Consider the following 15773-nt stretch of genomic DNA (forward strand, 5'->3'; position numbering starts at 1 on the left):
GTATATGAAGAGAAGGTTCGCTTGCGCCTCGGATATTGGTTGCCATCGTTGCAGAGCTGTGAAGTTTGTGCGTAAGAACCCCAAGCGTTTTCTTTGTTGTGGGTTTCTGGATCCGAGGACGTTTGTGACCTGAGCCGCTGCTTTATATAGACAGTTGCTAACGTAAGTACAAAGCAGGCTGTTTGGCAACAATGGCCTAGAGGTAGGAGCTGACAATGCAACACTCATTCATGTCATTCTACCATTGACAAGTCCTGAAACAAAGGTCTTGTTTTGCAGATAGCGCAATGTGTATCAAGGCAAACTAAACGGGAAAGAATACTCGGCCATGTTCACCAAGAAAGTATGAATACTTACTCAAATACGGTATTCGCAAATGGTCTACTTACGCATCCAATGCCTCTCGCAGCATAGGCGCAATTTGCTTTCGGCTGTTTTTCAAATTTGCCTGAGTCCAGCATCTTCTCCAAAAACCCGCTTCGTCGAGGTCAAGTCTTCCGTCGTTCCATGGACTCAAGCCCAGCTCTTCGCTGTGTTGCTTCTCAAAGGTCTTGGCCGCCTCGACGGCCTTCTCTGATTGTGCCCATACCAACACCTCTCTCTTAAACTTTCCATCTTGTGCTGATGTCGTCAGCACTGCCATGAGCCCCAATTTTTTCTCTTTGGCCCATTCGCGTATCGCTTCGGCCAGCTTGTCCTCGCCCCCGGCTTGCTTGGCCAAGAATGCAAAATCCTGTGGTACTGATGAGGTGCCCAGACGGACACCGGCGCCCTCCCACTCCTTGTAGTCCTTGCGCAGGTTGTCACGCAATGAAAGTGATGTGATGTCTTCCTTTAGGTGCGCAATCTCGTCGTGGAACGACCTCCTCTCGTAGGATTCTGACGAGGCACTTGCGTTAGCAACAGACCCAGCGCCGCCTTTCAGCTTGGACTCCAGGTACGCCGCTGCGTCAGTGTCGGACTTGGTCGTCTTATCCGCATTCTGCAGATTAGAGGTATCGATCAATATGGGTCCAAGGCCAAGGTAGGCCAAATTAGTATCGATTGCGCGTATCTCGTCGGCGGAGGAGGAAGACGATGAAGAGGTAGACAGCGCGTCCCAGGCGTCGCGGCATTGCTCGACGACTAGACTTGCGCAGCTCCCAGTCTTCTCAATCACGCGCAATGGGCTGTCCCGGGGCACTTTCCCTCGTCTGCGTGGTGATCGATGCACGACTCGACCTGAGCGCTGTAGAGCCGGGCCAGCTGGCCTGTCAGCGCGTTGTGGTCCACGAGCAACCAGTGCGTATCCGCAGGGCTCAGACTCTCGGGGCCTGGCAGCTCGGAGAGTGTAACTACATCCTCGGGTGAGGTTCCGGCGCGGCGCAGCACCGAAGTGAACTCGGGCCGCAGGGAGAGGTCATCCCGTGGGATGTGACAGAGAGGGATGTGCAATGTGTGGGGTGGCGCATAGGTGCGGAGGTAGGCCAGGAGTATAGCCGAGCACAAAGAGTCAAGATCTCAAAGCGGAAATGTCAGTCTCGGTGGTATCGATGCAATCATAATACGGCAATGGACTTACCAGCCGACTCGTTGCCCACGACAAAAGTGAGAGGCGTCTGCCGTTTTGATGGCGGGGCGGCCAGAGCTGTACGGGCCGTGGCCAGGAAGGTTTTGACGGATGCTCGGGATGTCATTGCGTACTTGTTGCGTCTTGTCTTTTGAGGCCTGGCAGCCTGGAGCACAAAAATAGAGGGTTTGAGGCCACAAAAGCAGATGTTTTGAGGTATACTCAACTGGAGTAACTCCAGTCCACTCGCCTCACTAGTTGCCAAATCCCCAAGATTTGCATGCCCCACCACCCGTGTCAATATTCACGTGCAAATAGGTCCATACGTGGTGCTCTCCAAAGGGGAATTGGGGATGTCGCTGGACTCCATCAATCTTCGAGCCGCCTTCTACGAATGACGCATGTTACCATCTCCATACGAGCCGGCGGGACGGATATAAATCATTCGCCGTTTATCCCCTCACGTCGCCGCATGCCGGATCTTAGTGCTTAGAGCAGAGCTTCTGATGCCTGAGCCGATGCCTTCCACCTGCCAATGGGAATACTTCCTGTCCTTCGTCATTGTGATCATGCTCTGGTAGCCCAGGAATACTTTGCAACCGTCTTGGTCTTGGCACAATCTACAACACATCGTTGCTGACCAAGGCCCAGTCACTAGATATACTCGATTGAACTCAGACCATAGATGGATGAACGGCTATCACTGTCCCCGTATTCGGGTATTCTGATTTGCGGTGTTACCAGGATGACTGGCGTGAGGAGTCGGGGACAGTCAGAAAGGAAGCATTGGCGGTTGCGTATATAATGCAACCTCCATGGGGACCCCATCCAATCATGCTCACCCAAGCCATGCGTGTGTTTCACCGGCCATACCTCTAAGTTACCCCATACGGCAATGACTGGTCCTTCTGTGGTACCGTATGCACTTCCCCGAGCCGAGTGTGCGGAGTTCGTGTGTCTTATGTCTTGGGGTCATATACCTACCCACTTCGCCCTATTTAAATCGGAGAGTTGTGGCCATCAGGAGATTCTCGAAGACTCGTCTCTGATACTCAAACTACCGCCGCAGGTTGTGGGTTCTATACTCCAAGAATGATGCATTTGTGGTATCTTCCCGTGCTAGTAGCACTGGGTTACGCACTCAGGAAATTGTTGCGGATCGGTAAGCAACTTCTTGCCTCCTTTCTTTTAACCCCGATGCCTCCGGATGTTGGGGTCCCTGGTTCACTGTAGAGTTGCTCATACAGCCTCTTGATGCTTGAGCTTTACATCCTGGGAGAACAGCACATGCTAACGTCGAGAATCGTTAGGCCGCAGGCCTCCTGGCTACCCTCCCGGGCCTCCTACCGTGCCGTTGCTCGGCAATTTACACCTGATGCCCAAGGAGAATCCGCATTTGCAAATGAAGAAATGGGCAGAGGAATATGGGTTAGGCCAGGATACGTGCTGCTGGTTAACAAACTTGGCTAACGCTTGACAGGCCGGTTTTCTCCTTGATGCTCGGTACCTCGACCACGATTGTACTCAGTTCGGACCAAGCTATTAAAGACTTGCTCGACAAACGAGGAAGCATTTACAACTCGCGACCGGACCTGTATATTGCGAGGCTTGTCAGCAATAACCATCGAATGCTCTTCATGGTGTGTCGTCCTGTCCCTCTAAAACCAGCAAAAAGCGACTCACTCACTCTGCGACCAGCATGGAGATCGGTGGAGAGTCATCCACAAACTCTTTCATGTCATATTAAATGTCCGCGCCGCCTCCAGCTATGTGCCATACCAGGGCCTCGAGGCCAAGAGGTTGCTAGGAGGATTTCTAGACGAGCCAGAGCTATGGGTTGATCACGTTCGCCGCTTTACCACTTCTATCGTGACGCAACTGGTATATGGCGTCCGGACAGCCAGTATCGAGGATCCCAAGTTGAAGCATCTATATGATGTCATTGACGATTTTGTGCCGACTGTGGGTTCATCCGGGTCTGCTTTACTCGATCTCTATCCGATCTTGAGGAAACTGCCGGATTCGATGCTTCCGGCAAAAGAAAGGCCAAGATCCAACATGCCAACGAGAGGGACTTGTTCCTTGGTCACTGGACCGAGTGTAAGCAGAGAATAAATAACAAAACCGCAATGGTATGAACTCGCTCGCATTCATACACTGAATTACTCACCTTGTGTTATAGCCATGTTTCGGCATCGACGTCTTCAACGCCCAAAAACTGGGTGACTTCTCCGACGATGAAGCTGCTTACGTTGCCGCCACTCTGCTTGAGGCAGGATACGATACCACGGCCAATACGATAATGGGTTTCATGCAGGCAATGATCCTGTATCCAGACACGCAAAAGGCAGCCCAAGAAGAGCTTGATCGGGTATGTGGTGAGAAAATGCCTACGATTGATGATGCGCCGAATCTGCCATACATTCGTGCCATCGTCAAGGAGACCTTGCGATGGATGCCCACGGCTATCTTAGGGGTGCCGCATTGCGCTATGAAGGACGACGAATACATGGGTTACAGCATACCGAAAGGCTCTTCTATTGTGACAAACGTCTGGTGAGTATGCCCCTGGTTTGCTTGCTTTCGAGTCATCAACTGACATGACATTCCGCAGGGGCATTCACCGAGACCCCAAGCGCTACGCTCACCCCGACGTCTTCGACCCGACGCGCTTCCTGGGCGACGACCAGAATGCCGCCGAGGCCGCCGCTAATCCAGACGTGTCCAAGAGAGACCATTTCGTATTTGGGGCTGGTCGCCGTATCTGCGTCGGGATGCACATTGCGGAGCGCTCCTTGTTCCTTTCCATGTCCATGATTCTCTGGGGGCTGCGCATCGAGAAGGCGGTCGCCCCTGACGGCAGCGAAATCACGCCGGACCCTTCAAACTTGACACAGGGATTCTTGGTTCACCCCGTTGCCTTTCCCACGAAGCTGACCGCGCGGAGTGCAGAGCATACTCAGACTATCCGAGAGGAGTGGAAGCATTGCGAAACACTGCTCGATATCAACCAGCAGTGGAAAGAAGTCCCCAAGGGGATGAAGTTCTCAACTTATGCTAGGGAATGATGAGTAAAAGTAAATTGCGATGCTTTCTACCTGGATTGTTCCCAGGCCAAATTGACTATTGATGGCTTCTGTTAGCATTCGGTGTATTAGTATTTAGGCAATAAGTACGTTGCTATATTTGAAAGGCACACACACATATATATACGGTACATCTGGCATGAAGGAGACGCAATAAAGACATTGGACAAGGTGCCTGACCCCAATAACAACTTGCCCGGTCGAAGCACCATCGCGAGTCACACAGCAGTCCCCCTCGACCTTAAGCGAGCAAGAAACACTGTCCCATTGGCTTCGATTTCCAGAGAACCTATCTCGCGCTGCTCGGTAATCTAGACCAGGCATACGAAAGCATTCGTTGCTCGATCTCGACTCGGAGGACTCCACCATAGCGTTGCAGAGGAGAATGCGACCCAAATAAATCGATATAGTGCATCGCGACGGCAAGCAAGTCCCCCTATTGGTGCGACTAAGTCACCCCTCCTTAGAACCCTCCCCCTACAGCTTGGTCAATACCCCATACAGCGCCAACTGTCCACCTCGACATGACCTCAACTCTTGAATGACTCCGCCCTGATCGCAACACGAGAAGGCCACCGCTTACCCCAGCGTAGCAGTCGGCTCGCCCCCGTAGCCACTGTAAAGGATAACGGACGGTATTGAGCCGTTCCTGCCAAGACCACTGCCTGCATTTCCCCGCGAATAAGCTGATCCTACCCTTGAGGGGATCATACGCTACGTGAACATAAACCGACTATAGCGTGCCCGCTTTGGTGTAGCTTAGGCGCTCCTTGATTCTTTGTAGATATGGTGGGTATAAGAATCAAACACACGCCGTGTGCAATTGTATGTTATGCCGACTCATCACGGATTGGCAACTAGAATGTCTTCCACTCTGGTCAAAGTCACCATTGCCACCTTGTTGGCCCTGGCCCCGGTTGCACAAGCACAGTGGGATGCTTCACGGTTCGCCTGGTACAGCAGTGATGCCGGCAACGACTTCGCATCTGCCGTCCCCATTGGCAATGGAAGGCTCGGTGCCGCCATTTATGGTACGGGTGACGAAAAGATCACCCTCAACGAGAACTCCATCTGGAGCGGACCGTGGCTAGATCGTGCCAACCGAAACTCCAAGAATGCCTTGAACAACATCCGCTCTCAGCTCATGAGCGGCGACATCACCGGCGCTGGCCAAGCCGTACTCCAGAACAGTACGCTTGACTCTTCGAGAAAGCCCCTACAAACCAACTACTGACGAGTGTGTGTAGTGGCTGGCAATCCTAACTCGTGTCAGCAATACAACCCTCTGGGCGATATGACAATCTCCTTTGGCCACGGCAATGGAAGGAACAACCTAGTCCGGTATCTTGATACATACCAAGGTACCGCATTCGTCACGTACAACTACAACAACGTTAACTACACGTGAGATTCCCTCTTGCATCATTCGTGTGATTCTCCATGACACTGAGTCTTCGAAATAGTCGCGAATATATCGGGAGCTATCCCCACGGTGTCATAGCGATGAGAATGAATGCTGGCCAGGCCGGGCAGCTGAATGTCAAGGTCGCAATGTCTCGAAGTCAACGCACAGTATCTCAGACGGCTTCGACCTCAAACGGTGTGAACTCGGTGAAGTTGAGCGGCAATAGCGGCCAGTCCTCCGGGGCAATCACTTTCTCGTCCGAGGCACGGATTGTTAACACGGGAGGTATGTGTGCCGCTCCGTTTTCTCTGGAGACCATCCACATATACTGACGTGTGAGCTCCTCTTTACTAGGAAGCGTCAGCAGCGACGGTAGATCTATCTCGGTCACCGGAGCCACAACGGTGGACATCTTCGTCGACGCTCGAACGTCCTACCGCTATTCCAGCCAGAGCGCGTGGGAATCTGCCTTAAAGACTAGCCTAGACGCAGCCACCAAGGCTGGATATGTTGCCGTCCGTGACGCCTCCATTAAGGACAATACCGCCTTGACCGGAAGGGTGAGCCTGGACTTGGGCTCCTCTGGTTCTGCTGGCAACGCAGACACCAAGACTCGTCTTTCCAACTACAAGCGCAATGCCAATGCCGATCCTCAACTGGCTACACTGATGTTTAATTTCGGACGCCATCTCCTGGTGGCTTCGTCGAGGGACACAGGGGCCCTATCGCTACCAGCCAATCTTCAAGGTCTTTGGAACAAGGACTTCTCCCCATCCTGGGGAAGGTGAGTTTACGGTCCCCCCTCCGCCCTGAGTTAAAGCCAATCACTGACTCTGAACGACCATTAGCAAGTACACAGTAAGTCACAAGCTCCAAGGGGTAACGTGTGAAGACCACTTACTGACTGATCCTATTGCAGATTAATATCAACACCGAGATGAACTACTGGCCAGCCGAGGTGACTAACCTCCAGGAGACGCACAAGCCCCTTTTCGACCTCATCAAGGTGGCCAAGACGCGTGGCCAGGCCATGGCCAACGTCATGTACGGCTGCAACAACGGTGGCTTCGTGCTGCACCACAACATCGACCTCTGGGGGATGCGGCGCCCGTCGACTACGGCACGCCCTACACCATGTGGCCGATGGGCTCGGCCTGGCTCGCGCTGCACACCATGGAGCACTACCGCTTCACGGGCGACCGGGCATTCCTGCGGGACGAGGCCTGGCCCATCCTGCAGAGCGCGGCCCAGTTCTACTACTGCTACATGTTCGACTGGAACAACTACAAGACGACCGGCCCGACCCTCTCGCCCGAGAACCCCTTCGTGGTCCCCGGCGACATGCGCACCAGCGGCCGCACCGAGGGCGTCGACATCAGCGTGCAGATGGACAACTCGCTGCTGACGGAGCTCTTCACGGCCGTCATCCAGACCTGCCAGGCCCTGGGGCTGACGGGGACCGACTGCTCCAACGCCCAATCGTACCTGTCCAAAATCCGCCCGCCCTCCGTGGGCTCCTACGGCCAGATGCTCGAGTGGCGCCGCGAGTACGGCGAGGGGGAGCCGGGCCACCGCCACATGTCGGCCATCTGGGGCCTGTACCCGGGCTCGCAGTTCGCACCGCTCAACTCGTCGGCCTGGGCGGATGCGTCGCGCAAGCTCGTCGACCACCGTATGCAGGCCGGGTCGGGCAGCACGGGATGGAGCCGGACGTGGGTCATGAACCTGTACGCGCGCCTGCTGGACGGCGGCAAGGTGTGGGGAGAGCGCCGTGGCCTTCCTGCAGCGCTACCCCTCGCCCAACCTCTGGAATACCGACAGCGGGCCCGGGTCCCCCTTCCAGATTGACGGCAACTTCGGCTTCACCTCGGCCATCGCCGAGATGCTCCTGCAGAGCCACAGCGTCGTCCACCTCCTGCCCGCGCTGCCTTCGGCCGTCGGTACCGGGTCCGTGACGGGCCTCGTGGCTCGCGGCGGCTTCGTCGTCGATATGGCTTGGTCCGGTGGCAAGCTGACGCGCGCCACGGTGACCTCACGCGTTGGTGGTTCGCTGGCACTGCGCTTGGCGGGCGGGACTCCGTTCTCAGTCAATGGCGCTGCGTACAGCGGACCCCTTTCGACGACGGCGGGTCAAGTCTTCCAGATTACCCCATAGTGCAGTCCAGCCTAGGAGCAACGCAGCTGGGACCAAAATGAACTCGTTTCCATCCGATGGCCTAGAGGGTTTAACAATATGCTAGTGGAAGAATCTCAATAATGGCCGTAATGAATGTCTGTATATGTGGTACCGCGGGACGCCTATCTGTCTAGACTGCCACGGATTAGTCAATGAACGCCCTTTTTGCAGTCGCTTAACAACCTGGCCATCTATTGACACAGAACTTGGTGATTGTTGGTATATTATTATACAACTGGGCTCGAGCCCGTTTCTTTGTATATAAGCGCCTCTTTTGACTAGCAACCGTCTATTTGGGAGCTACATGCTTGCCCGTCTCTTCTACCTCTAGCTTCATTCCTACCCCTATCCAAGTCTCGAGGTCGTCGCCGCTCAGTCCCTTATCGAACAGGGGGATCGACTGCATGCCCAGGCACCCTTTGAGTGGGGCGCCCTCGTCGACATTGCGCACTTTGCGCAGTGTCCGGTCTGGCTCCGAGGCATGGCGCGTGCCGTCGGCGGGATCAACGTTGGGCAGCTTGCAGCGCGTCGTGCGACAGGCAATGTGGAAACGCACCGGGTTGTAGAGCCCGGAGGTGCCGGAGCTGAGGCAGATTTTCTTCCAGGTTTCTTCTTCATATGCAGGAGCGCCAGAAACTATTACATTCAAGAGTTAGTTATCATGATTGCAGAGCGGCCCCTCCCGTTTCACTGGCGGCGAATACTTACGGATTATGTTGGGCCTGAACCTCAAGACATCCAGCTTCTTGATGCCGGCGTCTTTGGGGATCTCAGTACCGAACTGTTGGACGCTGCTGATATTCTGAATGTTCACGGGGTACTACCGGTTTGCATGTTAGCTTTGAAATTTATCAGAAAGCAATGCGTCCCGGTGAAAACTTACGGCATCTTGGAAACCAGTGACTGGCTGATAGCCAGCGCTCTCCTCGCTAGGGACGCACTCATGGACCTCCCTCAAGGCCGCGGGGTCAAGGCGGAACAGGCCCAGCTTATTGCTAACACCCAGGTAGAGGCGCAGCTCCTCGGGCAAGTCCTTCTCGACGTTGAGCGCGCGGACGGTCTCTTTGAAGATGCGGACGTTCTCGTACGAGTAGCCGCGCTCCTCGACCTCGTCCACCGAGGGGAAGTCGACGGGCAGCAAGACCTCGCGCTGGGGCTCCGCGCGCCAGCCGCCGGCGATTTTGGCGGCCACCGCCTCGAGCAGGCCGCGCAGGCCGCGCTCGCGCCAGGGGAAGCGAATGATCATCCAGGCCTCGCGGCCGGCGCGGTCGTTGAGGCCTTGGCGACGCAGCTTCATCTCGTCGGGCAGCCAGAGCTCGACGACGAGGGTGGCGAGGCGGGCGAACTGGCGCTGCGTGATGAAGTCCCAGTACTCTTCGCTGTTCTTTCCCTTGCCGCCGTCCACATCGGCCACCGGGGCGGGGAACGGACTCCGCAGCTGTGCGAATGTGTAGATGCGGTCGTGCTGCAGACCGTACGGGAGCACCTTGCTCCTGGTCACCTCGATGCCCTTGCACGACTTGACTGGGTAGATAACCAGGCTCTGGACGGTGGCTTGCTGTCCGTCACGTGCCGCGTGCGCCGTCGTATCGTGTTGCTTCTTCAGGTTGCTCTTGCCGGCGCCGACGCCCGCCAGCGAGTGCGTCTGTAACAGGGCATCGCTCTTCTGTAGCACTCCTGGCGGCAGGACGAGCACGATGGGAATGAGAAAAGCCAGTATTGTCATTCCCAGCATGAAACGCCATTGGCATCCAGGTTGAGACCCTTGAGATCTACTAGTCCTGCCATAGTCGGATATTCCCCGTGACTTTTTGCTGGCCCGGGATTCTCGGGATGTTGGTTGCGGGAAAGAAAATTTGGTTGAAAATTACGGGATCTGGCAGGCAGCTGGTGCGATCATCATAGACTGACACGTATATAGAAATATTCTAGATTATATGTGTTTCTACCATTCAATTCTGCTCCGACGCCCAATGGCACGACTCAGTAGGGAAGGCGCGAGGTCGAGACTCTGAAACGCCCCTTCCACACAGGAGGCAGAGGTTTGCTCCACTTAACGGCCTTGAACCTGAACACCGTCGTCCGACCACGTTTGACAAAGACTGGTCACGTGATGCTCACGCCTGTCTTCCCATGTCAGAAACAGGAAAAGGCCCGGCCACAAGGGGGTTGACTGTTTGGTTTGTTGGGAACACTGGGCAAGGCGCGACGCAACGCAGCGATACCGGTCGTCTCCTCGGGCTTTCTTTTCTTTAGTCAAAGTCAAAGCCAGCTCACGCAGGCAGTGCTGGTCCCTGAAGGCACTAAAGGCCACTAGATTCTTATTTGGGTGTTAGTTGCGGAAAAGGAATTAGAAGCAATATCATGATTGGGGCGCATCTCGGCGTTGACATCTTCGAGATTCACGTTTCCCTGCGTGTTCGATCAATGGCAAAATACGGGGCGCCCGAAAGAAAATAGGTCAGATTGGTAGTTTGCCATGGCCCGGACACGACAGACTCGATCTGATATTATTTCTGGATTCGGCCTGTCCCGCCGGGTATTGTTTATGGGCAAGGTGACCCGCGGTGCCGCAACCCGTTCAGCCTGAGCCGGTAGACTCGTGGGAGTGCACATTGCCATCCGCTAGCTTGGTAAACTGACCGCCGGTTTTGGGGAGATTCTTGGGGGTTGCAGCCTGTCCCATTTCGACCGAGGGGAAAGCAGCCGGTCGGCAGCCCGCCTGCAACTTGGGAAACATGGGCGGCAATGTATGTTGTCATTTCCTAATCCGGCCCTGGATGCGACGTCTGACAGCCATATGAGCATATCAGTGGTACCCTACGGGGTATCTAGAACCAATTAGTCAGGGCGACCAGTTGAGCGGCCATGTTAACTACCTTTTCGAGCGCAGAAAGGCCCAAGATGGGGGGGGATAGCATCCGGGGCATACGTGTTTGCGTGGTATTTCAGTAAATTACTTCTGGTAACCTAGCCTGCCTGCCGCCGCCCGTCGCAGCTAGTGATAGGTTGCATTGGATCGTCTCGATCTGCATGCAGCAATTGAACGAAGTCCATCGAGTATCTTGACGGCCACCAGCCCGCGTCTCAACTAGATGAAGATCCAGCATATCCCGAATACTAGACGCATGCATACTTTGCTCATGCAGCGCGACAGCCATGGCCGGAACCCCGTTGTTACCCTGGCTGAGAGAACGGCGACGGTGAATGGCAACATGGAAGTTGAAGGCGTCGGTGGTTATATCAATTGATGGTAGATGCAATCCAAGACGCTGTGCCCAAGGTAGCAGGTAGACAGAGAGCAGTGGTGGAGTAGGTCGTATGGTTGTCGTGGGTCAGGGGAGAATGCAGAAGGTAGCATACTCATGGGCTGGCTGTTAACAGTTATTTTCCGGATGTAACCAAAGCAACGTGACAGACATGGCCTCACACACACACACGCTCACTTAAACACCCAGCGAGAGTGAGAGAGACACAGGGTAAGAAGGCGAGGATGAGTTTTCATGCATGTGTATCTTCCGACTGGATGATGATGCTTGTTTCCTGACGGACATATCGGCGCGAATGTCACCCCGAACTAATGCCAGGTCTCTGCATAGACCGGAAAACTTACCTGGAAAGTGAGCTTTGACCTCTCCGTAGTACATATGGGTGGTGTTGCAATGCTTCGACGGAACCAGAGACTCCCACGAGCGCGATACCCAATCGTCATAACCACAGCCTGCAGGTCCTAATTAGCTGCCCCCGGAGTCTCACTCTTCCCGTGCTACCAAGATCATCAATAATGACAGTATTATAGCCCACCCTACCTACTGTGCAGTATGGCGAAGTGAACACCTAACTCCTCCTGCCCAACCTATTCATATGCATACAGTACGAGTACGAAACAATACGAGTAATGCTGGAGCCGTCGGCGGCGGCGGAATTTGGCCGCTATCCCGGCAGATACCCAGTTGTCCTTCGGCACTTTGCTGCTTCCGAAGTCTAGCTCGGCGCCGTTTCCTCGTAGCCCATCCATAGGGCCTTCTTTGTGACATGGGACTTACTAGCTGAAGAAGAAAAGACTACATATATGCAAGGACTGGGCTGGCCCACCCCGACCTGCCCAGCTTCTTGTGTATATCCGGCAAAAGCAGTTACCATATAAGGGTCTAGTTTGCTTGCCCATTTTCACGTGATGGCATCAAGTTCAAAGGCCACAGGCTGAACCAAAGGCTGCCATGGGGGTAGCGTTGCTATGTCTCGGCCGTGAACTGCGTGACCTGGTCTAGACAACGCTAATAATAGACATGCTATGCTGTCGGTCCCGTTCCAGTGCAGAGGTGTTTTCTGACCTGCCTAGAACTGTAGCAGGCAGGGAGTGAGAGGAGTGAAGTGCTCGAAGCATGCACCTTTCTCCTTCCCTGTTCTGTACTCACTCAGTACACTGCATTGGGTTGGGTGGTTCGGGGCCTGCAGGTCTCGTTCTAGCCATATTCCTTTTCTTGAGAGCATTGGTTGAGGAGCTGCATGCCCAAAATCCACACCTCCAACAAATTCCAAGGACAAAACAATAGGGCTTACAACAGGCATGAAACAGCGCCTTCACCACCAGCGACAGGAAATCTCGATGTGGGAAATCACTTCATGCAGTGCTTGAACTTTCGACCACACAGTTGCCTGACTATGTCTGCATGTCGTACCTTTGGTTCAGAGCAGTCTGAGTGCAGCCCCTATCCACGCTTGCTGATCTTTTGCTGACATTTTCACCTCAGATATGTTTCAGATATCGGGGGTTACAGAGCGGGAAGATGTGTGTGACGAGCGGCCTAGTCCCCGGGGATAGCGCTAGACACGCCCTGGGATCATCGGGCAGGGGGCAGGGGACAGGGAGAGGGCCGAACAGAAGCCCCTCTCTTTTCTCCGTTTCTCGTTTTGTCTCCCCAGCTCGAGAACCCAGCTGTCAAAATCTGGAGATCGGCCTGAGCATATCCTGCTAGGACGTGCAGTAGCCCGTCGGAACGACCAGCATGGAGGGTAGCCAGCAATTTCGCAAGCCTCTTGGACGCGCAGGCATTATCGGCTTCAGGGAGGACGGTCGGCGATCTTGACTCGGCCAAAACGACGGCAACACGGCGGTCGCCCGTCAGAATGGGACCGAAGCAAACCAGAACACCTGGCATGAAGAGATGTACCCCCCGCCGTTGATTGGAGGGGGGAGGCAGAGGCAGTAAGCTGAAGGCACACACTACTGTAGGTTCCAATGCACCAGTTCGAGCAGTCGGAGTTGATGAACCCCACACTCACCACGTCTGCATGCATGGGCATTGCACAGAGTAGTATCATTAGGGTCGCACTCCTTCCTACTCCCACATACATATACAGCATGTAGGTAGGTCTGGTATGTATGTAAGCCACACCTTCACCTGAGATGTGCGTACGGATCCATATGCCCGGGAATTTGTTCCGCTCTTGGACTTTGTTTTGCTAGCTGTTGTTGGCAACCCATGCCCGTATCAGCGTATCGTGCAGCGGCTATACCTGCTGCCTAGATGTAGCCTGTGGTCTTCCCAATTCTTCCCTACTTGCATGTATCTGCCGTCACATCACATGCATACATCTATTGCCCTGGAAAGTTTACCTGGCCGAGGACGTAGGGAGCAAAATGAGATATTGGCATGTTCGAAAACAGTAAGATGGGTGCAGGTACGTGTGCCCCAAAGCTGTCTAGTAGCTCGTCATGATCCGCAGACAGCGTAGTATGTGGATGTAACCCACGGTGGTTAATTCGGTCGGTAAGAGCCGCAGAGAACCAGAGAACCAGAAACGGCATTCGCCGTGTTGAACGACGACACTAAAATGCTAGCTCTGCACATACAAGCTGAGATATAGCCAGAAACGCTCGTCAGGGACATATCTCTAGGGCTGCCTATATGCCGTTTCGTCCTTCTTTGCATGGCCGCATGAAGGAAGCTGAGATTTTTGATGATTGCCTGTCACTGAAACTTCAAGCAGCTATCGTACGACAACGCATAGATGTCATGTCCGCAATCAGAAAAAAGATGGACAATCAGGCCAGCAACCGTTTTCATATCATCAACCGGCTAATTTATGTGGCCGGTCCTCGACCGGAGTCTAGAACAACGACTCGACTCAGGAGACGATCCGATGAAAACCAAGATTTCTAGAGGAAAGTGTCCGCAGCCACAGGCTGGACACCACTTTCTTCTTTGCCTGGCTACTTACTAGTGATGTGCCGCGAATGAAAATATAATCGGTATGGATGTGCGACCTGAGACACGCATCAACGTCTGTCTGGTTCATGATGAGCATTCTGACGCGAAACAATCGCGTGCCTCTAAAGGCATTAAAATAACGACAGGGAGAGCCAAGACATTTGAGGGGTGACAAGTCCCACGTGTGGAGGAAGCGGCTGATGTTCATCCATGATGCAGTGGAGTTGGGTGTTCCAGCGCTTTGGCTTTGGCGCCAACACTCGTTCTTCTTTGCTCATTCTCTTTTTCTGGGGCACTTCAGCCAGGAGCTATGACGTCCGCATTTGCAGTATATGTATGTATGTTTTCAGTATCCATCCTTTTTGTGCACCAACCGGCTGCGTCACTGCGAGAAGCCGATGCAGCTGCCGCCAGGGTTTGCAGGAGTTTTGGGCTCTCGAAACCCACAGCACCATCCATGCCGCCGTGGGAGAAGGGAGGTTTTCAACCCCCTCTCATGTACAGAAGTACATTGCCGGGGCGCACAAAGAAACCTGTCAACTCACGAGACGGACAAGACGCTATCCGGGTCTGCAAACTCAGCTCCCCCGCTACCTGACATGGATGACGGATCTCGGTGCTCACACAAAGCTAGGCACTAGGTAGTTGTCGACTGGGCACCGTTGGGGAAAAGCAAGCACTAAAATAAATTGGGTGATACTGTACATACAGGGGACAGTCCACCAAATCGGCCTGTGAGCCGTTCGTCTGATGTATCGGATGAGTCCTTTAACACCCGTCTATTCTGGGAAAACGAGTTTCGGCATGCATCACATATATACTCTTTATTCACATATGTACGTTTCTATACGTTGTACTGGGCAAGGTCCTTCATCAAGCTCCTGCTATAAGTTTATAACTAGTTCTTCCTTTTTCTATCCCAGTGGTACCCTACCTGCGAACCCTTGCGAAAGGTTTGATCTACAGCACGTTGTGCTATTCACCCACTGTTCATCGCCCTGGCGTCCTGGCGTGGGTCCAGAGCTGGTCACCAAAACAGGCGTTTTCGTGCTCTGAGATGATGGGATTTTCTTCTCATAATCGTCTTTAGTAAGATCTCATTCAGCAGCCGCGAATGCATGTGTTAGTCTCTTGGAGTGGTGCACGGATGAAAGTGCAGGCTTGTAGGTTGCACGCCTCACCATGCGTGTACTACACGGAATTATATTACAGACACTTGTACGTACACACGTGTATGTACATGGCGATAACCCAAGTGGGTTCGAACCAGCTGCAACACGGCGCAGGAAGCAACAACTGGGGACAAGGTATGCAATTAGCTGTATTAGTATTATAACATCCT

General features: G+C 53.9%; 5 protein-coding genes across 5 annotated transcripts; 2 read left to right on the top strand and 3 right to left on the bottom strand.

The window, feature by feature from the left end:
• Positions 1–385: 385 nt before the first annotated feature.
• Positions 386–1676, bottom strand: PG998_003459 (uncharacterized protein; the record flags this gene model as incomplete). Its single annotated transcript, XM_066870277.1, is given in 3 exon segments — positions 386–1169; positions 1184–1499; positions 1562–1676. The coding sequence occupies 3 exon segments, from the start codon at positions 1674–1676 to the stop codon at positions 386–388; spliced, it is 1215 nt and encodes a 404-aa protein (XP_066734027.1).
• A 965-nt stretch (positions 1677–2641) lies between these two features.
• On the top strand, positions 2642–4617 carry PG998_003460 (uncharacterized protein; the record flags this gene model as incomplete). Its single annotated transcript, XM_066870278.1, has 6 exons — positions 2642–2711; positions 2851–2977; positions 3030–3189; positions 3248–3649; positions 3732–4105; positions 4164–4617. The coding sequence occupies 6 exons, from the start codon at positions 2642–2644 to the stop codon at positions 4615–4617; spliced, it is 1587 nt and encodes a 528-aa protein (XP_066734028.1).
• An 880-nt stretch (positions 4618–5497) lies between these two features.
• On the top strand, positions 5498–8195 carry PG998_003461 (alpha-L-fucosidase 2 precursor; the record flags this gene model as incomplete). The annotated part of the gene is made up of 8 exons (XM_066870279.1): positions 5498–5825; positions 5883–6039; positions 6099–6325; positions 6395–6824; positions 6889–6898; positions 6960–7160; positions 7220–7795; positions 7827–8195. The coding sequence occupies 8 exons, from the start codon at positions 5498–5500 to the stop codon at positions 8193–8195; spliced, it is 2298 nt and encodes a 765-aa protein (XP_066734029.1).
• Positions 8196–8505: 310 nt separating this feature from the next.
• PG998_003462 (MOSC domain-containing protein) lies at positions 8506–9951 on the bottom strand (the record flags this gene model as incomplete). Its single annotated transcript, XM_066870280.1, has 3 exons — positions 8506–8852; positions 8925–9036; positions 9100–9951. The coding sequence occupies 3 exons, from the start codon at positions 9949–9951 to the stop codon at positions 8506–8508; spliced, it is 1311 nt and encodes a 436-aa protein (XP_066734030.1).
• A 3109-nt stretch (positions 9952–13060) lies between these two features.
• PG998_003463 (uncharacterized protein) lies at positions 13061–13378 on the bottom strand (the record flags this gene model as incomplete). The annotated part of the gene is made up of 1 exon (XM_066870281.1): positions 13061–13378. One exon carries the CDS (start codon positions 13376–13378, stop codon positions 13061–13063), a length of 318 nt encoding a protein of 105 aa, XP_066734031.1.
• Positions 13379–15773: the final 2395 nt, after the last annotated feature.

This window comes from Apiospora kogelbergensis (assembly GCF_038363985.1).
Source record: "Apiospora kogelbergensis strain CBS 113332 chromosome Unknown utg000002l_segment0_segment0, whole genome shotgun sequence".
Taxonomy (NCBI): domain Eukaryota; kingdom Fungi; phylum Ascomycota; class Sordariomycetes; order Amphisphaeriales; family Apiosporaceae; genus Apiospora; species Apiospora kogelbergensis.